Consider the following 25049-nt stretch of genomic DNA (forward strand, 5'->3'; position numbering starts at 1 on the left):
TAGCAGTCATTCGGACTTTTGGTTTCCTCAATTCCCATATAACGTCGTAAGCTAGTTTGTCCAGGTGGTGGCATTAGGGGGTAAAGCTGTAGCACATTGTTGATTATCCCGGCTAAGGTGGAGAGCCAAGAGAAGGTTAGATCGAAGACTAGAATAACTACCCGGGGGCAACTTAGTCAGCGCTGTGAGCTAAATACCCCCTCCTCACGGAGGGGGCGAAAAAATAGGGTTGCCACTCCAAAAAAGGGGTTACCAACCCCTATTACAAATACCCTCACTTTTGCGTACATTATATAGTATAGTCAACTTTTTATTTCTTAAAGCAATAACACCTATAGCGTTATATAATAATAAGAGTAGTATTAATTAATAGCCTTAATTAAGGGCTTTATAATAGTACTTTTTTTTCCTTTTTTATATAATAACTATAAATTTATATTACTACTATAATATAGGTATTACTTTTATTATTATCTACTATATATTACTAGTCCTTTTTTATTTATATTAATAAGGGTATAAATAAGTAATTTTATAGTATAACCTTTATAGCTTTTTAGCTATTTATTTTATCTTTTATAGTATAATATTATAACTTATATTATAAAAGACCTTATAATATTAAAAGGCTAGCTATTAGTATTATTAATAGTAATAGTAATAATATATAACTATTATTATTATTATTACTCTTAGGTATACTAACTAATTCTTTACTTAATATAACTAAATTAATATCCTTATTAATAAGGTTATTAATATCTATAAAGATCTTAAGGTTAAATTTTAGCCTTACTACCTCTATAGTTATATTAGCTAATACCTAATTAATATTACCTTAACTAAGAGGTCTTACTATATACTTAAATTAGTTAAGTATATACTATAGTAGAGAAGCTAGGTTAAGGTTAATAGTAAATTTCTTTTTACCTTTAGTATTATTATTATACTACTATAGATCTAAAAGGTTAAATAAGATATATAGTTAATCTTTTTTAATATAAACTAGCTACTATTTAAAGGTTAGTTACTTTATTTATTTATCTACCTTTTAATACTTAGTAGTACTTTATTACTACTAGACTTCTTTTTTTTACTTATAGGCTATCCTTTTTACTACTACCTATTAGTACTATATTTTTACTTATATTACCTTTATAACTTACTTATTATATACTTCCTTTATATTTATAATAGTAATACTAGTTATAAAGGAGTATTATAGTTTAATAGCTTACTAGTACTAGCTTTTCTATTACTATATTTCTAGTCTAGTATTTTAGTCCTTAAGGTATTACTACTAGTACTTATAAGTAAAAGATCCTTTATAAATTACTTATTTTACTACTTTAAATCTCCTCTTTAAAAGACTACTTTATATACTACTATATTTCTTTTTTATATAGTTAATAGTAAAGATTACTTTATTAAAGTAGTTATTATATAGTAAATAATAAATAAGATATAATAGTATATCTTTATTACTTTATTATATCCTTTTAACTAGTTAGCTAAGTATAATATTATTATATATAGGCTATATACTTACCTTCTTAAAACCTTTTATAATATAGGTAATAGTAAAGGCCTCTGTTAGTTTTTACTAGTTAATTAATAGGGATCCTATATCTTATAATATTATAAAGGTTAAAAAAAGGTAGTTAATTTATTAGTTGATTAATAGTTAACTAGTTAACAAAGTAAAGTAAAAGCATAAGTGTAGTAGCACCCTTGCGTATAGGCAAAGGTAAAGTATTTTACTAGTAGGCAGTGTATTATATAACCTACTGCCTCTAGCTATATTACCTATATACTAACACTAGTAACTTTCTTATATAGTAAAAGTCGCTAGCGCTCTTATTCTTCCTAAAAAGCCTAAAAACGTAATAAAAACAAGAAAAGCAAAAGTATTACACTTTTTATAGTTATATACTACTATAAATTTATTTATCTATTTACTTAGCAGAGGTAGGCTTACACTATCTTATTTAGGTATATTTCTCTTTAGCTATAGCTATTAGAGGTATATACCTACGTTAAATAGATTTAACTACTATTAATCTATATAGTTTATATAACCTATTTCTTTCTCTAAGTGCCTATTATCTTATATCCTATTGTTCTTATTATTTCCTATTATATTTATATAACTTATCCCTTTATCTATATCTTTGCCTTATTATAAGAGATAAGACTCTTAAGTGCTTAGTTTAGGGAGGACTTTATAAACCTATTAGCAGGGTTATTATTACTATAGATCTATTATACCTTAAAGAGCTTATGTTGCTTATATAATTATTATAGTACTATAATATTAATTATTAAGTACTTCTTGTAAATAGTACCTAACTTTACTAAGTACTTATATAGTAAGTATAAGTTAGTATAGATAATAGTAAAGATTAATAAGTTACTAAGCTTATTTACTACTATTATAATAGTTATAAAGAGAGTATATACTATATTAATACTTATAACTATACTATAGACTTCTAATATAAGAACACTTTATATTACTTATTTAGATTTAGTTAATAAGAAATAGAGGATATTACTATAGAAGATAAACTTACTTTACTTATTATTAACCTCTTTATTAGTAAAAAGGATAATAAATCCTAACTATAAAGTTAAGTTATAATTATTAGTAAAAGATCTATTAATAAATATAAAAAGCTTTATATTAGGTAGGTTAAAAGGAATAAAGGTAAAGCTATAGTTAAGTATATTTATCTACTACTAGATTCTCTAGTTAAGTTACTAAATAGCTTTACTATTAAGCTCTTTATACTAGGCTATAGTAAATAAGTTAAAGTATACTTTAGGCTAATAGATAAAAGTAATATATACTCCTTAAGTATACTACTAGATATAGTTTTACTAGGCTATAGGTAATTTCTTGTTAATAAGTCTTAGCTTTACGCCCTAGCCCTTCTAGTAAAGTATAATAAAGGTGTTTTTAGCTAAAGTTAAGGAGATAATCCCTTTATTAAACGCTAAAGGTTTATTCTCTATAAGTAAAATTTTCTTTTTTATAAAAAGCTTTACCTTAGTAAGCTTATTATCCTTATAGTTAAAGAAATTAACGCTAGTTAGGCTAATTATATTATCTATTTATATTTAATTATTATAAAGTTAAGGTTATTTATAGATAAAAGAAGTAAGTATAGGTTATATAAAGTAGTAACTATATTAAGCTTTTCTTAGTAGTAGTAGTTATATATTACCTACTAATAAGTACCTACTTTAGTAAGGCTATATAATAGCTTTACTACCTTTATAATAGTGCCTTAAAAGTATTAATTATAGATCTAAAAGGGAAGTTATATATAAATAGTGTAGTTAAGTTATAAAGTTAACTATATATAGGCCTACGTTATATCTCTTAGCTATATTACCTTACTATTAGCTATAAAGGAAAAGTAAACATAAGAATTATACACTAGCTAGCTCTTTAAATTATAGGTAACTAAACTAGTAAGGTTTCTTTACTATTATTACTATAACCTTATACTATAAGTTATAATTTCTTATATAGCTTATTATTTTTACTTTTAACTTTATTAATAAGGTAAATTTAAAGATATAGCCCTAGTAAATAAAGAATTATATATAATAATCTTAAATACACTATAGTTAATAAGGCCTTAGATTTTGCTTTTTTTAACTATTTAAAGGGCTTACTAGGTATAGTAATAACGCCTTAGTTATATAGTTATTATATAAGTGCTAGATTAGCCTCTTCTTTAGCTAAGAAGAAGACACTAAAGGGTTTATCTATTTCCTATAGTAGTACATTAACTAAGGTCTTATATAGTTACCTATAGGTACACTACAGAGGAGAAAGGTTACTATTTAGATAGGTTTTCTAGTTCTTATAGTAATAATAATAGTATTCTTATATTTACTAGTGTAGTTAGTATCTATAGGTTAGTTAAGTTAAGGATTTATATTAGTAGGCTTACCTATTTTCTCTTAGTGTAGTAAGGTTTAACTAAGGTAAAATAGAAGTTATATAGGCTATTAATATTAATAGTATAATCTTTACTATTAATAATAGTAGTAGTATAGGCTAACTATTTACCTTTTTATACTATACTTATACCTTACTGCCTAATAGTAGGTCTTAATAGTAGAGGTATCTAGGCTATTATATACCTTAAGTGCCTTATAAACTTAGTATATTATATAGCTCTTATAAGGTTATTAGTAGCCTTTTAGATAGTAGTTACCTATTAAATAATATTAGGTAAAAGGTAAAGTTAGTAGTTATATAGGGTAAGACTAAATACTAAAGGGTTAGTATAAGGCTATTAGGGCCTATAGTATTATTAACTACCTTAACTACCTCTAAAGGATAAATTCTTAGTTAGTAGTTAGGTACTCCTTATGTATAATTTTATAGGCCTATTAAAGCACTATATAGTATTATTTAACCTTTCTAATACTATAGTTACCTTAATAAGGATAATCTTAACTTTAATACCTATTATATAGGCTTTATATAAAAATTTAGTTATAGTAAAGTTTTGCCTACGTTAGTAATAATCTAGTCTAGAGGTCCTTAGTAGACATTAATCTAGTAGTAATAAAGTGCCTCTATATAGTCTTTATAGAAATATTATAAAGAAAGTATACTATATTAAAGGTAGTTATAGTATTAATAATATAAAGAACTAGTTAGTTACCTTTAAGGTATATAATTAATAATAACCTTATAGTTAAAAGAATAGTTATTATATAAGGTAAATTTAAATTATAAAGGTGCCTTCTATAAGCTAGTAGTAATAGTAGTATTTAGTTAAGTACTTAATAGCCTTAACTTTAACCTTATAACTAGCCTTATAAAGAACCTTATAAAGATAGTAGACTAATAAGTGCCTAAATTATTAGTAAAGTTATTATAACTCTATATTAGTTAAGTAGTAACTAGTAAGGCTATATTTAGGTAGGCTAAAGAGTATCTATAAATACCCTTATTTTTATATAACTAGTACTATAATATTACTTTATTAAAGGGTATTTATAAGGTTATTAAAGTAAATAAGTAGTTAATCTATATCTACTAGGTAAAGTAAGAAGGTATATTTATAGTATTATATAAAAGTAATAGGCCTAAATAGTATACTAACTATAATAGTGCCCTTTAAGTAAATAGTATTACTACTACTAAACTAGATCTTTACTTAGCTAGTAGTAGCTATATTAATAGTTACTAATAGTTAGATTACTATAATATAGTTACTTATAGGTAACTAGTAGTAGAGAAGGTTACTACGCCTATATTAGGTAAAATACCTTAAAAGTACTAATAAGTAATAATCTAATATAAAAGAGGTAGCTAGATCTAATAATACTACACTAGGGTTATCCTTTTTAACTAGTAATAGATAGCTTAGTTAGCTAGGCTAAAGGTAAGCTTATTACTACTAAAGGTAGTACTACTAAAGAATATAGTAGAGGTATAAAAGGTATTACCTTCTAGTTTATTTTTACTACTTTTAAGAGTATAGTTACCTTAAAGGTAGTAACTAAGGTCTTTATTATCTTTATTACCTTCTTTTTTTATAAGTAACTACCTTTATAGCTAGTAAAAAAGGTTTAATATATAGTTAGTAAAGAGTCTTTTACTTAGTAGTTATTTTTAAATTATTAATATACCTTATATTACTTATTAGTAGTATATTTTATTAACTAGTAACTAGGCTTATAGTAATATAGTACTTCTTAGTATTATAGTTACTATTATTATTACTATAATAGTTACTATTACTATAGTTATTACTAAACTACTAGTTATACCTTTAGCTATAGTAAGTATAGTTAACCTAGTATTAATTATTAAGGTCTACTTAGTACTAGCTAACCTTATTATTATATTTTATTATAGTACTTACTAATAACTATAGTTAGTTATAGACTTCTTTTAATATAGGCACTAGATTAAATAGGTATAATTTACACTTATAAACTCTAGAGTAATATTTAATAGCTAGGATTAAAGGACTTTATTATTATAGTAGCTATTAGGTAATACTTACTAGATAAGGTTAAGTTTATTAATAAGTTTCTTAAGTACTTTAAGCTTACTCTTCTTAGGGTTATTATATATAATATAGTAAAAGGTAGTATTTCTACTTAGTAAAGTATATTTAAATAGCTTTAGGGCTCTTAAAGTAAGCTCTTATTTAAGTAACTATAGTAGTAAGGTCTTAGATATTCTTGCTACTAATTTAGGTAAAATAAAAGGTAAAAGCCTTACCTTTAAGTATTAATAAGAAGGCTAATACTATCTAGTGTCTTTTAATACTAATTTTACTATAGTTATTATAGAATAAGTTTAACTTAACGTTAAGTATATTATATATTTTACTAGTATACTTAGATTTATTAGTAATAATCTTAGTTAAGTACCTAATTACTAGGAAAAAAATAGTTACTAGTAGTACTACTCTTAATTAGTAGTAGCTATCCTATACCTTAAGGTTCTATAGGATTAGTGTATAAGTAAGTAAAGGTTCTTACTATAATTAATAATAAGTAAAAAAGGATAATAGACTATTACCTTATTAAGATAGTCCTTATATTAAGTTATATAAAGGAAGTAGTAAATTTATATAGATTAAGTCTACTATAGTAATACTAAGGTTTACTACTTTTACTACTATAACTTCTATACTTATTTATTAAGTTAGGCCTATATTATTACTAGTTATTACTTAAGGTTTATAAATATTACTAGGCTTTATTTAGTTATATAGGTAATAGGTTACTATTACTGTTTTTACTTATACTACTCTAGGCTAATATAACTATATTAGATATTATTTAAGAAGCTATTATATATTTTAATAAGCCTATTAAATATTACTAACTTATACTATACTTTTTTAACTTCTTTATCTATCTAAATATAAAACTTATTATTATTAACAATAGTAATAAAGTATAAGGTAATTTATTAATAGTCTTTAGGTATAAAGATGCCTTAGTTAAAAGGAAGTTATAAAAAATTAATAGTAGTGTTTTACTAGTAGTACTAAAGAGGGCTTTATTTATTTATTAAAGTAATATTAAAAGTCCCTCTAGAGCTTATAACCTATAAGGGTATATTTAGCTATTTAGCTATATAATAAGTAAAGTAGAAGTAAATAGTAAAAGGGTCTTACTTATTAAAAAGGATTTCTTAGCTATACTTCTTATAGTTAATATATTTTACTATAGAGGTAAGCACCTTAGGGTATAAGGTACTACTAAATTAACTTATTATAAAGTTAGTTATTAAGGTTAATTAGTAGTAATTACTATATAACTTTTATAGTAGTAATTAAGTAGTAATTTTCTTTTTAATATAACTTACACTTATAAGTCTAGATAGTGCTAGGTTAGTTTTATATATATAAGGTAAATAAGGATAAGTTTTCTAAAGGGGTAAATATAAAGATAAAAAAAAAGTTAAATAAGGTAGTAATTATTACTACTTAAGTATCTCTTCTTAATAGCGCTATAGTTAGTATAAAAAGGTTCTTGCTTATTAAAGGGGTTCTAATAGCGTAATAGACACTATAGTGTTTCTTGTAGAGGTAAAGTAGCCTTAATAATACTTAACTTAGTTAGTAGTCTACTAGGTTATAGTAGGCTAAGTAAACTCTATAATAGTAAGCCTTATTAATTACTAGTTATTAGTAATAATTAACTATTAATTAATATTAGTTTTTACTAGTTAATTAATAAGGATCCTATATCTTATAATATTATAAAGGTTAAGAAAAAGTAGTTAATTTATTAGTTTATTAATAGTTAACTAGTTAATAAGGTAAAGTAGAAGTATAAGTATAGTAGTACCTTTGTGTATAGGCAAAGGTAAAGTATTCTGCTAGTAGGCAGTGTATTATATAACTTACTGCCTCTGGCTATATTACCTATATACTAATAGCCTCTTTAACTATAGTATTAAAGGTAGTAATAAAGTTACCTTTTATAAATATAAGGTTATTTTTTTATATATACTTATAGAGCACTATCTATTAGGCCTTCTTAAAGTATTAGAAGACTCTTATATTTATTAGTTAAAGAAAATATATTATATAAAGTAAAAAAAAAGTAAAAATAATATTAAAGTTAATATAATATTTTATATACTCTAGACTTATATAGCCTATAAATCTATTAAAAAAAAAAAGTAATATAGCTACTTTAACTTTTCTATAGTATCTTAATAGTTATAATACTTTACTTTTTATTTACTTAGTTAACTATTAAGTAAATATAAATTATAAGTATTATAACTATATATATTAATACTAAAATAGTCTTTAAAAAAGTAGCCTATCTAGTAATACTTTATTAACCTTATATATAACTCTATATTAAAGTACTATATATAGTCTATTATAATCTCTTAGTTAAAGAAGCTAGTTAGTAAATATATAAAGTAGACACTTTCTTAGACTTAGTAATTTACTTAAGTAATAACTAGCTATATTTTAAAGATTATATATACTAAAATAATATTACTAAATATATTACTAGACCTAACTAAGGTATATAACTCTTAATTAGCTAGATTTATAACTTTAGGTAAGTAGTTATATTTTAGTAGCTACTTAAAAATAATTATATATAGCTAGCTACTAAAGTAGCTAATCTAGCACCTAGATTTATTAGTGTTCTATATCTTAAATAAGCTAATATTATACTTATAAAGGGTAGTCTAGTACTAGGTAAAAAAGTCCTTTATTAAGGCTAAGTTTAACTTAGCCCCCTTTTAGTATAACTTAACTAGTTTAATAGTGCTTTTTTTCTAAAGCTTTAAATAGTTAGTAAGCTAGCTTTAGATAAAGTACTTAGAGACTAGTAGTTAACCTTAGATACTATAAAAGTAGTTAGCTATTTCTTTAACCTAGAGTAGTAAGGCTAAAAAGCTAGATTTATAAAGCTATATAATAAAGGCACTAAAAGCTATATCTTTAGCCTTTATAAGTAACTAAGGCTAGCTAGGCTTATCTAGGCTAATATAGAGGTTATAGCCTTCCTAAAGGGCCTAGAGGTGCTTCTAAATTACTATATAAGATATACTATAATCTTAAGTAGCCTAGTATATAAAGGGTATATTAGTTACTAGCTTACTTACTTATTAGTAAGTTACTTATTAATAAGTAATATATAGTATCTTAGCTACTTTTTTAGTAATAGTTATATTTTTATTATATTAGTAAGGTATATTAAAAGGTTAAAGTAAAGTAAGTAGTTTAATTACTATTAATATTTATTAATAATATATTTAAATAATTACTTGTTTTTAGTAAGAATATAATAAAAAGTAGGACTAGGTTAGGACAAGTGGTAACCCTATTTTCCTAGTGGTAACCCCATTTTTTTGCCCCCTCCGTGAGGAGGGGGTGTTTAGCTTTGACGAAGGCTGACTAACACCCTCGGGTAGTGCAAAGGATTCAATCCCTGAATATCACCCGATCATCCTAGCCCTTAACCCCAACCCTGAACCCTAGCCAGACACGCCAAGAAAGCACCCTTTACGCTGCCACCCCGCCCACATCCGCCGGTAGACCGGCCCCGTCGCTCCGGGCACCGCCTCAGACTGCACCTACTACGACACTGCCGTCGACAGCTCCTACAACTGCGACTCTTTCCAGAGCGAACGGGGCCTCTCGGCTGCAGGCTTCCTTGACTATGTAAGTTTGCCTTACCTTAGACGCCAATGAACACCAACCGCTGACAACAAACCACATAACCCCAGCGTCGGCGCCGACTGCTTCGACATCATCCTCGTCAACTCCTACTGCGTAAAGGTCAACTATGGTCTCCCCTGTGCTACTCGGTCCTGGTGGGGCTAACATTACCTGTAACTTACTAGGTTGTAACACTTAGGTAAATTACTAGTCTAGAATTCATACCAATAGTATCTCACTCAAGAAAGGCTTAACCTTAAACACCTCTCCATCCATAACACCGTCAAGGTAACAGTCCCCTACTAAGCGGTACCGTGTAGGCCCATAACCTGTGCAGCCTTGACTTTGTTTTCGGAGAACAAACGGTACTCTGCCCCCCTTCAAAACCCATATCTCGTCACCAGGCTGTACGCCAGGGTGACACAATCCTACGTTACCTTTCGCCGTCACGAAAAGACCACGACCGTATGTGGCGCAATGAAGAGCTTCCAAAAACCTCCCGTCCATTGGTGGCCGTCTTCCCAATCTCCAAGCACTTATAGCGCTTGATAGCCAGTTTTCGTACAACGCCTCGTGACCTTCATCAAGCCTCATTAAGCGCATCTCCTCCTCAATCATTATCTGGTTCCCAACCAAGGTTCGCCAGAAGGCCCGCTGTGCTGGCGCCCTGAACGGCTGCCTTCCGTAGGGTACCTTGAGCCCAGCTACACGGAGCCAATCCAAGATGTCTCGTATTATATTCCAGTCATGCTTAGAAGACGTGCATTCGGAAACCCGAACAACCTCGCCCACCTTGTTGTTACAGCAGACACCTGTCAAGGAAAGAAGCATTCCTTCACGAACTTCGGGTGGGTTCTTTGTCTCTGCTTCATCGCTCTCGGATATCCAGGCATTATACAGGTCGTAAGACTTTAATCGTTCCATTTCGTACAAGACAGAAGTCTCGTGAGGTCGGTAGGCCAAGTCGCGGACCCAGGATGGCAGGTCGCTATGTTCCCTGCTGAAGCCATCACCAGTAAGAAACCTTAGATTCCCTTGTCTGTATTGCCGAGCAATGGCTGTTGCTGTGCCGCAGAAAACATCATGAATCGAACGAGAGTAATCGGGCGTAAGAAGTGCCTGGGAAGCCTCGTCAAATGCGGTCCGATTCACCAGTCCGAGTGTGCCGTAAACCTTGTCCCGTGGATCTTTGCAGTCTTTGTAGCGATATAGCCTCAGCGTCCGGTCAAGACTGTTTCCCAGGTCCTCGTTATTTCTATCGCTTACACTCTGTTCCGCCTGCGGGTCCAGAGTAAGGCCTCGGGTCTTCTTCTGGGTTTGAGCCACCAGTAAGTTGTCCGGCGTGACACCGTAACTTATGGGTATTTTCTTATTATTTGCTCTGCAACATGTCCTTGCATGCTTCATCAGGTTACATGCTGCCGATTGCAGGCGCTCCCAGCTGACTTCGTACTTTCCGCTCCGCACCACTGCCTCTCGCGGGAGGATGGCCTCCTGCACGCACCAAAGCCTAGACCACCAGCGAGCTTTCAAGCTGGAGGCAATGCCGTCCCACAAGGACTCAAAGGCTTGAGTATTGTAAAACCGGAAGGAGGACTCGCCAAACGCGAAAATCCGACGGTAGAAGCAAGGAAGCTCATGGAAGTGCTTGTCGTCTGCAAAAAATTCCACACCCATGAAAGGATTGAAGTGCGTATAGTCGCCTGCATGGCAGAAAGAAACTGTTGCCATGTCGAGCTTCTGAACAATCGCCAGCGCAGCCGCAGACAGAAGACGGCGTGCGACAAAACTTGTGGGATAAATACGCACCGAATTCCTCCGGGCGGGTACGAAAGGCCCATTGAGAAGTCAAAGATGACATAGGCATGACCGAAATACATTTATGAATATGAAGCCAAAGGGCTCTGCGCGCTCTAGCAATCGGGCTGTTCCGAATCCTGGGCGTTGATATGGGCGAGATGTCAAGCCAGATGATAACCCTAAAGCATTGCTTGTAGATCTCATCCATCATACCGACCTGATGTGTCTTCTCAACAGCGGTCTTCTGGTCTATGCAAAGTGCATCAACCCAGAGTATGCGCGTGGACCCCGGAAATCGCAGATGTCTTAGCGCCGACTCGAGATTGATCGTGACGTTCATTTGCTCGCCGTCAAGGAGGATAGGCCGTACGACTTTGGGGTCTCCCCATGCGTAGGACAAGGCTTCATACACTGGGTGTTTCTCGAGTCCTATAACCTCCAATTGGCATTGAATGTCTTCTTCCCACTTGCCGGGTAACAAGTGTAGAAGGCGTATGTCTTTGCTCTCAAGTGAAATTGGCTTGTACAAGTAAACCTGTCGGGCGGTCATATTGAGGTCTTTGCTCTTCATGTTTGTTGAGAAGGATGTATTTGCCCTGTGGAATGAGGCTGCCTTGTCCCAGTGTTCTCTGGGCGAAGAAGTCGGGCAATCGCTCTGGATGCAGTGCTTTGCTGTTCGAAAAGACTTCGGAGCTCTTGGACAACTTGAATGAGGCTATTAATTCTCGCAGTTTTCGTTTTGGAAATTGAAAAGGGGATTTTAAAACAGGCTGCAGCCTCCATTCATCGAATGCAAATAGTGCCATTCTACGGAAACAACTGATAATATTCGGCCCGTGGGCCATCTATCTGACCGGCGAGCTTGATTACACGACATAACAAGCGTAAGCACTCGGCATCAGTGGCAACGCCAAGGTCAGCTTGTCCAGTCGCTCAGCCTCCTCCAGCCCTGGTTGATAGGTAAGACGAGGAAAAGGGATGCAAATTGCCACCCAGCTGCCCCCAGATCTTTCGCCCCTATCTTTCTCCACATCAGCCAACTTGACTGACTGGGTTGACCGTATCAACCCCTTCTGCAAACATAACACAAACTAATGGCGATGCAGTCGCGTTTTTGGCCCATACGAAATCACTTCCCATAGATATCAAGAAGAAACTAAGAGTGTTTTGAATGTTTCACTAGAGAAAATCAATGTAAACTAGGTGAGGAAATACGAGAATCTAATACTGATATGCACCTGTGCGGCGTCGCCTATCAAAATAGCAAAGCAGTACAATCGTGTGAAGGCTTAGTAATACCTATCGCCATCTGGAAATACCCCATCTGAGACAGCAACGTCCAAGCCGCAACTGCCAGACAGTCAAAATGGCAACAATGAGACTTGACGTAGGCTGAGAGCGGTGAGTGCTGTCAGGTTGGCTCAACGCCAAGGAACGCGTGATTCATGACTGGATACTTGTCCAGCCAGCTGTGCATCTGACTAGCGAATTTCCACCTACGGCTAGCTATTTGCGCAGTGGCTACTCGTAACGACTCTGTGTCTTACATAAGTCAATTGACTCCATAAAGGAACAGATCTACTCGCTGTCTGTATGCGTCATTATAGGGCAGCAGCGTAGGTGTTAAAGTACATGTAATATTACTATCGTAATCCTTGTTTAATTCTATAAACAATATCGTAGTCTATCATCTCACCCACGCTCCGAAGACATAACACTGATGGTAAATTATACATAATTTTGGATGTTTCTACATGGGTGGAATTACATATCTAGTGTTTCTCTACTAAATCTGCCTATTTCAGCTCAGTGGGCTCGTCAGGCGCTTCCGTCTTGCCCACGCTTCAACAGTCAGATTTCTAGCCTTACTCGAACTGTGGCCCGCGTTACCTTCAACCACCAAAGGGGTTAAGACAGTGATAGCTGCTGCAACACCCCTGGGAGGGTATTCGATCTTTTTATCTCTTCAGGCTCGGCTTCAACAAGTAGCCAAGACCCTCTGCCGTCTCATCTGCGGATGCCCAGGTAGGGTCTTGACTTTGAGCATTCATGGTCAGGGAGAGCGCTCAAGTGGGTCTGATTCGTTCAATCCTCCCGGTGCCCGACGAGGCATCCGGAGGCGCGTCGCAAACTATCGTTACATGTACATAGCCCGGGTTGTCCGGGTGCTGGTGTGCGTGTAGCAGTGCATCAAAGAGCTGGGCAGGGTCTGTATTCCCATCTCATAGGCAATTTCAGCAAAGTGAAAGAATAAACTTTATTCACAACCCGGTCCAGGAAAGGCCGGCAATTCCATTACAATTCCCTGACACTTCGCAGCCTTATCGTCATGAGCCCACTTGAACGCGAGCCCCATTTGCACCCCGTCCAGATCCAGACAAATACCCCGACTCGCCGATTCTCGTCCTCCAAGGCCTTCTTTACCGCGTTCCCCTCCTCTCCGCCCTTCTTTTTGGCTTCCTTCACCATCGCCTCTACCGCACTCCGGAGCTGCGCCGGGTACGCGCCCTTGACCTCCTGGAATGACTCGCCGCCCCTGATAAGGGTGAAGTTCGGTAGGGTGGTCACGCGGTAGCGGCTGGCCACGTCGGGCACAGCGTCGACGTCGACCTTTGCGAAGACGATGCTACCCGGGGCCGCGTGTGCGGCGGCCAGCTGTGCAAAGGCCGGTGCGATGGTACGGCATGGCCCGCACCACGCGGCGTAAAAGTCGACGACGACGTAGGTGTTACCAGAGAGCAGGTCGTCGAAGGCCGGCGGCGTTTCGATGGCCACGATTGCGTCCTGTTTCTTTTCCTGCGGGGCTTGCGCGGTAGTGGTGGCGGTTGTGGGATCGGCCATGGTCGTGTTGAGGGTGGGTGGGCTAGGAGGAGGTGAGGTGTGCCGAAGGAGCTGACACTGAATAGCTTCGTCTGGTTTATGGACGTGTTCTTGTGATAACTTGCTATTTGAGCGCGTTGAGCTGTTGACACGGGAAAGGGAGGGATGACAGCTGCCTATTTAGGCTTCGGTCCGAGATCATCCACCTTCGTTGCGAGGAGCCAGCCAGATCCGGTGCCGTACCGGATTTCGGAATTAACCTTGACGCGCCAGAAGTTGGTTGTATGGAGTATAATCACCAGTTCATCTGCCCGGAATGCAATGTTTGGATAGCAGTACGACATATATTCCTGGTTGTTTCGGCAGCACGCGATGTTCCCACCTCTGCCCTTACAATTACACTAGAAAGTGATCAATCATCCGATGCCTGGCACTCTACCCTCAGTATGTGTCCTGTCGGTTTCTTGGCCGAGTCGCAGAAGTAAAGTTCGTTTCGCTTCTCCGTACTTACTCCATGGTGAAGAGTATTGCTGCCCGTGGATCCGGAAGGTGGCTTCCCTTTTCTTTTCTTCTTTTTCTTTCTTTTTTCCCCCTACCCGGTAGGTACCTATCTTTACTTCCGGTCAAGAAGACTCCTGGATGTGGTGTTTCGCGCTGTGCCGGCTCTTAGGCCCTCGGTGTCTGGCCCTCGCTGGAAAAGCCGTTGTTTCTAGGCCGGTGTGTGATTGAACGCTGTAAAATGATTTGTTGGAAAAGTGGAATGCTCGGATAGCCAAAACCTTCGGATCTGTCCAACCTGATCTAATGCAACAAATATTCTGACTGGTCAGAGATGATCTTGTCCGTTTCCATTCTTAAAATGCTTAGACCGGTAACAAAGGCTCTCCCCCGCCTTACCTCCGACCGCTAGCCGGACAATGTGTTGTGAAGCCTTCGCCTGACTGCAGAGGGACATAGGTTTAATCAACACGTAGCACTAGGTGAACATTAGCTCTGTGAATCTGTCCTAACTGCCCTACCTTCCGATGTCAAGAATCAGATAAGGGCCAGCCGTACGATGCTGGGAATTCATGCAGGGAATTTAGATCGTCTGCTATCCTTTTGGTGACACAGCTGGGCATTTCGGTGGCCTAGCACCTTGAAATAAAAGTGTCTCTCCGGGTTTTCGGACTGTAGTAAGCGTCCTCACTGATGACACGGCACTCCACGGCATCTTATTATGGGAAATTAGCACCAAGTATCAGTCTCTAGAATGGCAAAAATAATTCAATAGCGAGTTTCCTAAGGGCCTGTGATTCCCCCCCCCCCCCCCCACCGTGATTATTAGAGATACTAAAGGAATGCTAGATGTGGCTCACTTGTAACATCAGCAGGCACAAGGGTTATGAAGTCACAAGAAAATTCAAGCTTTAACCCGAACAGGCCACGGGTAAAAGAGCGCGCGCACATACTCACACACACACACACACACATATATATGTATATATCAGAACAAATGATAATAGCCTGGATATCGTGAACAGGGCGGCAGTTTTCATATAACCCTATCCCGGCAATCCGTAGTTGAATGGGCCCTAAAGCCATTTGCACACTTTCGCGTCAATCATTCGACGTCTTGCTGACATAATCAGCAACACACCCATGTCAACCGCCCCCCGTCCGGACAGGCATCGGGGCGGCTCCTAGGCCAGGTCCGGCTGGAATGAGGTCAGCTCTTGGCACTCCCTCCCATGTCGAAAACGCCAGCGAGTCCCCAAGCTCGATCGCGAATTGACATCACCTGGATCAGCCATCGGATTTCTCAACCTCCCCTCCGCAACACCCTCTTGTCGTGGCTTTTCACGCTTGATTTTTTTTTTTTTTTTAAACTCTCTCTGCGTGTCTTCAGCTCCCCATCAGTGATGCGCAGCGCTCCATCATGTCCAACGTCCTCTCCCTTCTAGGCTGGGCCTTCTTGCCCAATGTACGTGCATCCCGCCCATAATCCCTTTCGTTAACCCCGTGCTCGCGATCACCAAGACTGACTCCTTCGCAGCTAGTCACCGGCTGGGTGCAGTCAATCTACTACGGCATCGTCATTCGTGCCGGCGACCCCAAGCCGCAGCCCGGTTCCGCAAAGTACGCGACGCACCGTCGTCGAATCCACATCCTCGTCGTCTCCTTCTACCTCCTCTACACCCTCGTCGAGGCCGACCGCACCCTCCGCGTGCAGGGCACCTTCTACACCGACCTCGACGTCGCCGCCAACGCCCCCGTGCGCATCATCAAGTCTCGATTCCGCCGCCTCGCCGCCGTCTACCACCCGGACAAGGCGGGCATCGGCGGGGACACGAGCGCCGCCGCTGCGCGTTTCATGCACCTCAAGACTGCCTCCGAGACGCTCTCGGACCCGGCCCGCCGCTTCGCCTACGAGCGCTTTGGCCCCGAGGTCGGCGCCTGGCAGAACTGCAAGACCATTCACGACTACGTCTCGCGCGGCATCTTCCAGGGGACGATCCCGTACTACGGCCTCGCGGCCGCCGCCACCTACGGGCTGGGCCTGCTGGGGTACCTCGACTGGGGACGGTACTGGCGCTGGGTCATCCTCGTCACCTTCCTCGTCGCGGAGCTCATCGTCGTCACGCGTCCCGAGATGCCGCCATTCCTCGCCGTACTCAACACGGCGCTCAGCACAGCCTTGCGCCGCCCGCCGTACCTGCAGTTCCAGCTCGTGTCTCTGGCTCGCCAGGCGGCCGTCACGATATACATCGCCTTCGGCCAGATCGGGCCGCTCATCAACCCGCAGGGCCAAGCGGCGCAGAAGGCGGCCGAGAGCTCGGCCGCCGCCGTCGACGAAGGTCTGCAGCGGCTCGAGACGATTACGCGCGGCCTCGACGGCGAGACGAGCAGGCTGCTGGAGATGGAAATGACCCCGTTCGCCGGCGACAAGGAGGCGCTGAGCAGTGTCCGCTCCAAGGTCAAGGACTGGCTCGTGCAGAACACCATCCGGGCGGATCCAATGGTCAGAGATGCCATCGGCAAGTCGTTCCAGAAGCGGAGGGTCGGTGCGCCTGCGGGCGCGAAGGGCAACAGATAGAGATGATAGACATCGAACGTAAAGCTGCTAGAGGGTCATGATACAAGTGTATTGCAATGCAGCTTTTCTTACTCATCATCACTAGCACACAGGGTGACTTGCTGCGCTTTGGTGACGTTACCACTGCTTGTGATCGGCCAGGTGTCGCGTTCGCTTGAACCGAACAGCAACGCACAAGCTAAAATCAAAAGCCAGCTTCTCCGTCCATTCACCAAAAAAGAAGAAGAAAAAGATATATGACCGTTCAGTATCATGACGCTATACCGGATCAAAAACGTTGGGAAACATTGATATCGTGAGAAAGGGAAATGTGGCGTTTGTGGCTGATGTCTGTGGCTCAAGTTTGAAAATCTCTCAGTCTTAGCGTATCCCAGGCGATCGTCCAAAACGTACATGTAAAGTTAAAAGAAAGAAAGAAAAAAGGAAAAAGAAAAAGAGGTTTTTTGGAAAAATCGCTTTGGACATCTTCTCGGGCCATTTTTCCGTCCTCTCGTATTGATACGATTTCGTGAACCGAGCAGAACGCCGAGGACAAAAGGGTGCCAGAGTCACGATGGCGGCCTCGCCGTCATGGCGCCTCCTCCCTACAGACCTGGTCGAGCACCAGGTCGGCCAGATCGACCTCCTGACGGCCATGTACCCCGCTGATGGAGAGGTGGCAATTGAGAGAGAATCGGAGCAGACCCTCTCGCTGTTCAGGTCCCGCCTCGAGGACCCGTCGTCGTCACCGCCGCTGCCGCCCTTCGCCAGACCCCCGCAGGTCACGATCCTGCTCACCCTCACCATCACCCAAGAAGAATGCTCGTCGAGCCCGAAGGCGCTGCAGCTGGACATTGGCGTGCCGTTCGCCCGTGAAGTAGAAGGGGCAGCGGGGGAGGAGGAGCAGGAGGCGCCGCGGATCAGGGTCCGGGTCCGCCAGCCGGCGTGGCTGAGCCGCGCGGCGACGGCGCAGCTCAACGCGAAAGTCCCCGAGGGGGGCGGGGAGGACCTGTTCAGCACGATCGAGGTCGTCAAGGACGCGGCGGCGGAGCACCTCGAGCGGGCGGCCGCCGGCGGTGAGGGGCAGGCGGGGGAGGAGGCGGAGGAGGAGGAGCCCCTCGTCCGGGTGTGGTTCTACTTCCCCTCCATCTCGACGCGCTCCAAGCGCGACGACTTCGTCGCCCACGCGCCGGGCTACGGCCTCACGGGCTTCCTCTACGCCGGCAAGCCCGGCCTGCTCTGCCTCGAGGGCGGCTCGCGCGCCATCGACGACTACATGTCCTTCATCAAGACGGAGAGCTGGGGTGACATCCCCGCGCACCACAAAAAGGTCAGCGAGCGGCACCGCGAGCGCGGCGTCGCCGCCCGCGCCTTCCCGGACATGCGCGAGGTCACCGACTCCGTCGGCGGCGAGAGGCGCGGCCAGCGCGCGAACCGCGGCGACATGAAGGCCGTGGAGGCCTGGTTGGCGGAGCGCGGGCTGGGCGACGCCTTCGCCAAGGTCTTGATGTAGCGAACACGCTTAAGCGCCCAGACCCTTTCTTCAGGCCGGATTCCATGCACCTGCCTGGCTCTTGTCATGCTCCAGAGGTCGACGCAAATGTTGCTGGGCATGGAGGCTAGTTGGGCGATGAAAGGGGCACTCGCCGCGGTCCATCACCCTAGCTCAATGGTTCGAGGAAGCTCCCTGAGTTCCGCAAGGCGTGCCGTTCAGAAGGGGGAGGGGGCAATAAATCACATCAAGGGCTCTCGCATTGGCGGCCGGGGGCCAAGGACTCACTGAGTGATTTCGATGAAAACAAATACCATTAAATCTACAGCAACAATTCTTTTCTTATCTTGCTTCTCCTCCTCCTACACCGGGCAAAACCGAGCGCGCCCCACCTTCACAGCCTCTGCCGCCCCCTCGTCTCGATGGGGATCAGGCACATGCCCACAAACGCCGCGAGGATCAGCGCGCCCGACAGGTAGATGGGCGTCGTCGTCCCGTCGCCCGGCACGTTGGCCGCCAGCACGGGCGCCAGCAGGCCCATGGCCCTATTGAGGAAGCTCGCGACGCCGGTGCCGGCGCCGCGGACGGGGGCCGGGAAGATCTCGGGCGTGAAGGCGTAGAGGACGCCGTACATGATGTTCTGCGAAAATGCCTCGACGCACGAGAAGAAGAGCTGCGACGCGGGCGAGGTGCCGAGGCGCACGAACAAGAAGAGGAAGACGGCCGAGACGAGCGAGGAGCACGCGAGGGTGCCGCGGCGGCCGAGGTAGGGCGACTTGTGGTCGACGAGGTAGGCGGCCAGCAGGCTGCCCGGCACGCCGACGGCCGAGGTGATGGCATAGGTGCGGTACGTGTCCGGGGTGATGGGCGTCGCTCCGGCGTCGGGGGAGCCCTCGGGCGGCGGGGCCGCGCCGCCGTGCGAGAGGTACTGCGGGAGGAAGGCGTTGAAGAGCGGGTAGCCCATGCCGATGGTGGCCCAGACGAACCAGACGATGACGGTCGCCAGGCCGAGGGTGCGGGTCTTGAAGAGGGGGCGGAGGCGCTCGCCGGAAAAGGCCTTCATCCTCTCGCGGATAGCGTCGGCGGTTCTCCCCGGCCGGCGGACCACGCCCGCGCGGCTGCTTCGAGAGCGCTCCTGCTCGTCTCGTTCGTCGTCGTCGCCGGTTACGCCGTCCGCCACGGCGTCGAAGACTTCCTCGGTGAGCCAGGTCTTGGCGCCGTTGCGGGAGGCGATGCCGTGGACGACGGCGATGGCCTCGGACTGGCGGCCCTTGGAGAGCAGGAACTTGGGCGACTCGAAGAGGCGGAAAACGAAGAAGCGTACGACGAACATGAAGAAGGTGACAAGCCCGATGGTCAGCACGAACCGGCGCCAGCCCTGGTCGGCAGGCCAGTTGGCGATGAAGTACCAGGCGGCCAGCGACGAGGACAGCTGCCCGACAGGCCACCACACGGACAGCAGCGTCAGCAGGCTGCTCGAGGCGTCGGGCAGGAACTCGAGGAACAGGGCGCCGTCGACTGGGAGGTTCCCGCCGACGCCGAAGCCGAGGGCGGCGAAGAGCACGTTCACCCAGCCCCAGGTCGGGGCGAAGGCCAGCAGGATGCCAAAGACGCCGGTGATGAGGAGGGTGAGGTTGAAGGCGACGCGGCGGCCGAGCACGTCGGAGCCGATGCCCCAGATGAAGGAGCCGAAGCAGAGGCCGAGGAAGATGGACGAAGTCGTGTAGCGGACGCGTTGCTCCGAGATGCCGAACTCGGCAGATAGAGATGGGAGTGTGAGAGCGACGCCCTGGGTGTGCTGTCAGTGTCTTTTCGGCGGTGGAAGCCTGCTAGTCAACTTACGTGCATCCATAGACTGGTAGCGATAGTCAGTAAACTTGTCACGCCTAAAGAGGCAGTGGGTGTTTCCGAACTTACTTATCTGCGAACCATCCGAATCCGCATAGGACGAAGAGCTCCCAGTTATACCTCCCCATCCCGATATCCTGAACCGCCTTGTTGATGAGTTTCGACTTCACTACCCAGCCTCGTCAGCACACCGGCTTACCGACACCCTCCAACACCCCAGCACCCAGCAAGAGTAAAGAAAATAAGGAAGAAGAAGAAAAACTCACATTCATACTCGGTCCATTGCCCCTTCCCGCCCCTCCTCACCTCCTTCCTCAGTCCCTCAATCGTGTACTCGGCAGCGCTCATCTCGAGCATCCCTGTGCTCTCGGTCTGGTCCTTGACGTCGTCGTCGTCGTCGTCACCGTCACCGTTGCCATCCCCGTCCTGGCTCGGCCGCTCCTCGAACTCGCACTTGCCCGTCCGCGCCGAGTGGCTGTGCAGGTGCGCCTCCACGAGCGGGACAACGACGCCGACGTAGTCGTCGACCGACTCGGGCCGGTCCGACGTCAAGCGCCGGAGCATGGAGCGTAGCATGGCGTCTTGTGAGGGGGGGCTGAGAAGGGGGAAGTGTGCGGCGGTGGAATGAGTGAGAACCCGAGTTGTGATATATGATGGATGTGTGATGCGTGCGTGTGATGCGTGTGTGTATATGTGTGTGTGTGTGTGTGTGTATGTATCTGTATGTGTGTCGACGGGAAAACGCCGGGGCGTGCCGTGCACGCAGTGATGTCGACGAGGTGCGAAACCGAAGCGTGTCTACTTCTTCGTGCGCAGTCGCCAATGATTCCACCGCCGCCGCCGCCGCCGCCGCTGTGGTCGTCGTCGTTGTCGACCCTCTCTAACCTCGTCAAGTGAGGAATGTCGTCTCACTCCCCGATCGCGGCCTCGGAGCAATCGCAGTCTGGGCTTGTCCGACTCCTTTTCGTACCCTTCTCTACATCCTTTTATTGAAACGAGACGTATAACACTCGGTCATGAGAGACGGAGATACCCATGGGCCACCAGCAATGCAACGATACAAGCGCACAAGAGGTGATGACCGATGCGATGATTCCGGACACTGTGTTTTCCCTTCCCCTTCCTACGCTTGGTGTGTGGTCGTGTGTTACGACGGAACTGCGGACCAGCTGACGAGAAGAGATGGACACGCTAAGCCTTAGCGCACTTAAGTAATCCCCATAGTGTTTAGCGCGTTGGGGCCCCCGTCGTGCCGCGGCGATCCTGCGGCTGCTTACACTAGGGGCAAAGCGGCTCAGAACCTGAAAATAGCAAACCAGGGACCGTCACTAACAGATTTTGGTGCGCGACGACTCTAAATCTGTTAGAGACGACGGAAGACCGGGGACTGTGTGACATAGAGGGTCGCCTAGTGCGGGGAACCCTGTCATCCGCACTGGTCTTGTGCATCTCGTATTTCATCATCGTTTCTTGATTTATAATGAGATGCCAGGACAGTCAAGCCAAGTGAGGCTTACTCGAATGCAGCTTGAAAAGGCGTAGATATGATCAGGAATGAACCTCTTCAGTGAACACGCTTAGGTGCTGTTGAATGAACCGCTCGAATGAACGTTGTATGACACGGGTCATGATCGACTATTCAGCGTCATAATCCAATCCTAATGATAGCTTCATAGAAAGCAACCAACTGTGAACCAAACATGTGAAAAAAAGAAAAAGAAAAAAACAGTCGCCGTGAAATCCCGTACCCCTGTAGAGATCCAAGACGCCCACAAGCTCCACTGCCCAAAACGCCAAAACCTCGTTCTATACCGCCGTGAATGCTGGTTGGCAAGGTCGAAAACCCCCTCGTGACCCCGTTAAATCAACTCTCCGTCTCCGTCGTCCGCTCCATCTTCCTCCTCTTCCCAGTCCATCGAAGACGCCCGCCTCTCGGCCTCTCGCTGCACCTCCGCCAGCCCCGACAGCTCGGCGACGTAGTCCTTCTCCAACAGCGCCTTCTTCACAAATCTCCAGCCGTCGGACCGGTACGCCTCGAGGATCGGGGGGCCACAAGCGCTGCAGCACGGGTACGACTCGCCGCGTATCACCTTGTTGTTGAAGTTGTGCAAGGAGCCACGGACGGTATGGGGTACCAGTCCCAGAGCGTGGTCAACGGGGTCCTTTTCGTCATTCGATGTCTGAGGCGCCGGCGCGTGCTGCTTGAGGGGATGTTGGAGGAGACTTGCAAAAAGCTCGACAAGAAGTGCCGAGGCGATGGCTGCTACGCCAGGTCGAGTGACTGTGCACTGCTGGTCCAAAGTCTGGTCCTTTTGTGACTGCCGTAAAGTTAGCAAAGGCCCAGAATTCTTCACATGCGCTACTCACATCGGCCGGTGCTACAACATCGTTGCAGAAGTAGCAGCCGAGCGTATTACGGTTCTTGTCCTCTGGCTGGACGTTATCGGGCTCGGCGCCATGGCGCATCACCACAAACGAGTCAAACCCGAGCGCAGCGTTGAGCACAATCTTGCCAGCGGCCTTGCCCAAAACACTGGGGAGCCATCTTGACTCTCGGCTGTCCATCAGGAGGAAGATGGCATCGTGGTCATCGATCAGTTGCTTCAACTTGTCGTAATCCGCCTTGCTTCTGGCCTCGTCCGTAAAGGGATGGCCCAGCATGGGGACGGACAGAACATGACCTTCGCTCTCGACGCCGGGATAAATCCTCTTGAGGGCCTGGGCAGCCCGCGGCGCTTTGTGCTTTCCACCCTCCAAGCAGTCTTCAAACTCGAACAGAGGCTGTCGGACTGGATTCGAGTACGACACACGTCCGTAGTCTACAAAGGTGATTTTGCGGACGCCCCAGCCCATGAGGTTTCTGGATACGTAGCTGCCGAGTGTGCCAGCGCCTAGCAGCAGACACTTGGTTGATTTGATTGTGTCCAGATCCAGGTTCGGCGAAATCCGCCATTTCATGAGCTTGAGGTTCAAGTCCACGGATTGGTCCGCCAGTCGCGCGGGGTCCATGTACTCGCCGAGGTTTGCGATCCTGGCTCGGAGCTTACCTTCTCCATCCCGCTCCCAGCCAGTGACCTTGGGCATCTCAGTGACCGCAAGAGGCTCTACGGGGTCCATCTCCAAAGGCAAAATGATGCTTCTGGCGGCATGCCTGCTTGATCTGATATCCCGGTAACACAGAATCTGCACCTTTGTCAGGCGGAACCGCTGTCGGATAAGCCACAGGAGGTTGCGCAAAGGCCAAGACGGGTTCTCGGGGTACGTCGACGGGTCGACGAACGCGACGTACCGGTCCTCCTCGGCAACGTCGTCGAAGAAGCCGTTCTCAAAGTCGCCGAGGTTGGCAACCTCCCACACGTAGCCAAAAGCATCGTTGAGGTCGTGGAGGTCGCTGTTTGCATCCTTGTCCAGATCGCTAACGTCGACGCCCCGGGCCTTCTTGGCGAGGAAAAAGCCGTTCTGCCTCTTGTCGCGATTCGCTTGCCAAGTGCCCACCCGGTCGACCAGCGCCGTACTTTCCTTGGGACCAAGGCGGCCGATCGGGCCAGTGCGCTTCCACTGGGGGTCTGAGTGCAGTGCCGGGAACGCGAACCAGTAGGTAAACTTGTACTTCTTCAGGTCGGCGTACGAGAGGATCGTGAAGGACGAGAGGAGGGAGGGGACGGAGTAGATGGTGCCGTCGTTGATGGCGTCCCAGACCTAGAGAGAAAGTGTCAGCTATACCCGCGGCATCCCCGCCAACGTTACGGGCCCAGCCTACGTGTCTTGCCGCAAGCTTCAGCATGGCTTGCTTGTCGGTGTTCTTGAAGTCTTCGATCGTGTTGACATTCTTGATCCAACCCTCGGCGCGGACATGCTCATCGTTGGGCCTGCTCTCCTCATCAGTCTTGACGCGGTTAATACGAAGCAGACGTCAAGCTCATCTGCGAACACCTTACTGGTCGCTGGTGAGCGCGTTGCCTAGGATCGACATCTTGCAGCTCTGACCCGGCTCGACGGGTAACGTCGTGTACTGGCCGAGCACGCGGCGCGCCGAGTCGTCAAGTTTGTCATGCTCGAGCTTGGAGGAGAAGAGGGCGGCGTAGAAGGGGAGTTCGATTTCGGAGGAGAAGGGCGCATATTGGATCGCTGCCATGGCGGGCGAGCTCTGGCGGGCGCGCACTGTCGGACGCCTAGTGGGAATGGAAGAGCACTGCCCTGGATACGATGCGCCGGGAGTTGGGTCTTGGGGAGCGCTGCGACGTTGGTGCCGAAAGACGTACAATATGCCAGAAAGCCTCAGGGGTTATGTGTATGAAGGAGGAGAGGTCCGGAATCAGACGTTGCTCTGGATCGAAATGGCTCA

General features: G+C 44.1%; 8 protein-coding genes across 8 annotated transcripts; 4 read left to right on the forward strand and 4 right to left on the reverse strand.

Moving 5' to 3' along the window:
* Positions 1-10485: 10485 nt before the first annotated feature.
* LY79DRAFT_565378 (uncharacterized protein) lies at positions 10486-11035 on the forward strand. Its single transcript, XM_060558726.1, has one exon. The coding sequence runs from the start codon at positions 10826-10828 to the stop codon at positions 10982-10984; it is 159 nt and encodes a 52-aa protein (XP_060410150.1). The 5' UTR covers positions 10486-10825; the 3' UTR covers positions 10985-11035.
* LY79DRAFT_565379 (uncharacterized protein) lies at positions 11029-11453 on the forward strand. Its single transcript, XM_060558727.1, has one exon. It carries the CDS (start codon positions 11047-11049, stop codon positions 11260-11262), a length of 216 nt encoding a protein of 71 aa, XP_060410151.1. The 5' UTR covers positions 11029-11046; the 3' UTR covers positions 11263-11453.
* A 177-nt stretch (positions 11454-11630) lies between these two features.
* LY79DRAFT_614362 (heterokaryon incompatibility protein-domain-containing protein) lies at positions 11631-12267 on the reverse strand (the record flags this gene model as incomplete). The annotated part of the gene is made up of 1 exon (XM_060561976.1): positions 11631-12267. A coding segment is annotated over exon 1 (429 nt), but the record flags the coding sequence as incomplete, so codon positions are not given.
* A 1517-nt stretch (positions 12268-13784) lies between these two features.
* Positions 13785-14825, reverse strand: LY79DRAFT_695061 (thioredoxin-like protein; the record flags this gene model as incomplete). The annotated part of the gene is made up of 2 exons (XM_060564807.1): positions 13785-14451; positions 14821-14825. 2 exons carry the CDS (start codon positions 14823-14825, stop codon positions 13785-13787), a joined length of 672 nt encoding a protein of 223 aa, XP_060410153.1.
* Positions 14826-16020: 1195 nt separating this feature from the next.
* Positions 16021-17782, forward strand: LY79DRAFT_639260 (DnaJ domain-containing protein). Its single transcript, XM_060562316.1, has 2 exons — positions 16021-16272; positions 16345-17782. Exons 1-2 carry the CDS (start codon positions 16228-16230, stop codon positions 17383-17385), a joined length of 1086 nt encoding a protein of 361 aa, XP_060410154.1. The 5' UTR covers positions 16021-16227; the 3' UTR covers positions 17386-17782.
* A 156-nt stretch (positions 17783-17938) lies between these two features.
* LY79DRAFT_523427 (uncharacterized protein) lies at positions 17939-18877 on the forward strand (the record flags this gene model as incomplete). The annotated part of the gene is made up of 1 exon (XM_060555536.1): positions 17939-18877. The coding sequence occupies one exon, from the start codon at positions 17939-17941 to the stop codon at positions 18875-18877; it is 939 nt and encodes a 312-aa protein (XP_060410155.1).
* A 186-nt stretch (positions 18878-19063) lies between these two features.
* LY79DRAFT_361541 (major facilitator superfamily transporter) lies at positions 19064-21485 on the reverse strand. The gene is made up of 4 exons (XM_060552741.1): positions 20971-21485; positions 20774-20873; positions 20699-20711; positions 19064-20645 (listed from the first exon to the last, which is right to left on the reverse strand). Exons 1-4 carry the CDS (start codon positions 21278-21280, stop codon positions 19251-19253), a joined length of 1818 nt encoding a protein of 605 aa, XP_060410156.1. The 5' UTR covers positions 21281-21485; the 3' UTR covers positions 19064-19250.
* Positions 21486-22563: 1078 nt separating this feature from the next.
* LY79DRAFT_523424 (E1-like protein-activating enzyme Gsa7p/Apg7p) lies at positions 22564-24839 on the reverse strand (the record flags this gene model as incomplete). The annotated part of the gene is made up of 4 exons (XM_060555535.1): positions 22564-23022; positions 23072-24403; positions 24465-24576; positions 24643-24839. 4 exons carry the CDS (start codon positions 24837-24839, stop codon positions 22564-22566), a joined length of 2100 nt encoding a protein of 699 aa, XP_060410157.1.
* Between the last annotated feature and the right edge of the window lie 210 nt (positions 24840-25049).

Source organism: Colletotrichum navitas (genome assembly GCF_030913465.1).
Source record: "Colletotrichum navitas strain CBS 125086 chromosome Unknown LY79scaffold_72, whole genome shotgun sequence".
Taxonomy (NCBI): domain Eukaryota; kingdom Fungi; phylum Ascomycota; class Sordariomycetes; order Glomerellales; family Glomerellaceae; genus Colletotrichum; species Colletotrichum navitas.

What these genes read in the sequence shown, in the direction of transcription:
- LY79DRAFT_565378 (XM_060558726.1), top strand. Translation starts at nt 10,826, where the DNA reads ATGCGGTCCGATTCACCAGTCCGAGTGTGCCGTAAACCTTGTCCCGTG.
- LY79DRAFT_565379 (XM_060558727.1), top strand. Translation starts at nt 11,047, where the DNA reads ATGGGTATTTTCTTATTATTTGCTCTGCAACATGTCCTTGCATGCTTC.
- LY79DRAFT_639260 (XM_060562316.1), top strand. Translation starts at nt 16,228, where the DNA reads ATGTCCAACGTCCTCTCCCTTCTAGGCTGGGCCTTCTTGCCCAAT. An exon ending in GCTGGGCCTTCTTGCCCAAT is followed by an intron (nt 16,273 to 16,344) that starts GTACGTGCATCC and finishes ACTCCTTCGCAG; the next exon opens with CTAGTCACCGGCTGGGTGCA.
- LY79DRAFT_361541 (XM_060552741.1), bottom strand. Translation starts at nt 21,280, where the DNA reads ATGCTACGCTCCATGCTCCGGCGCTTGACGTCGGACCGGCCCGAGTCG. An exon ending in GCAATGGACCGAGTATGAAT is followed by an intron (nt 20,874 to 20,970) that starts GTGAGTTTTTCT and finishes GAGGCTGGGTAG; the next exon opens with TGAAGTCGAAACTCATCAAC.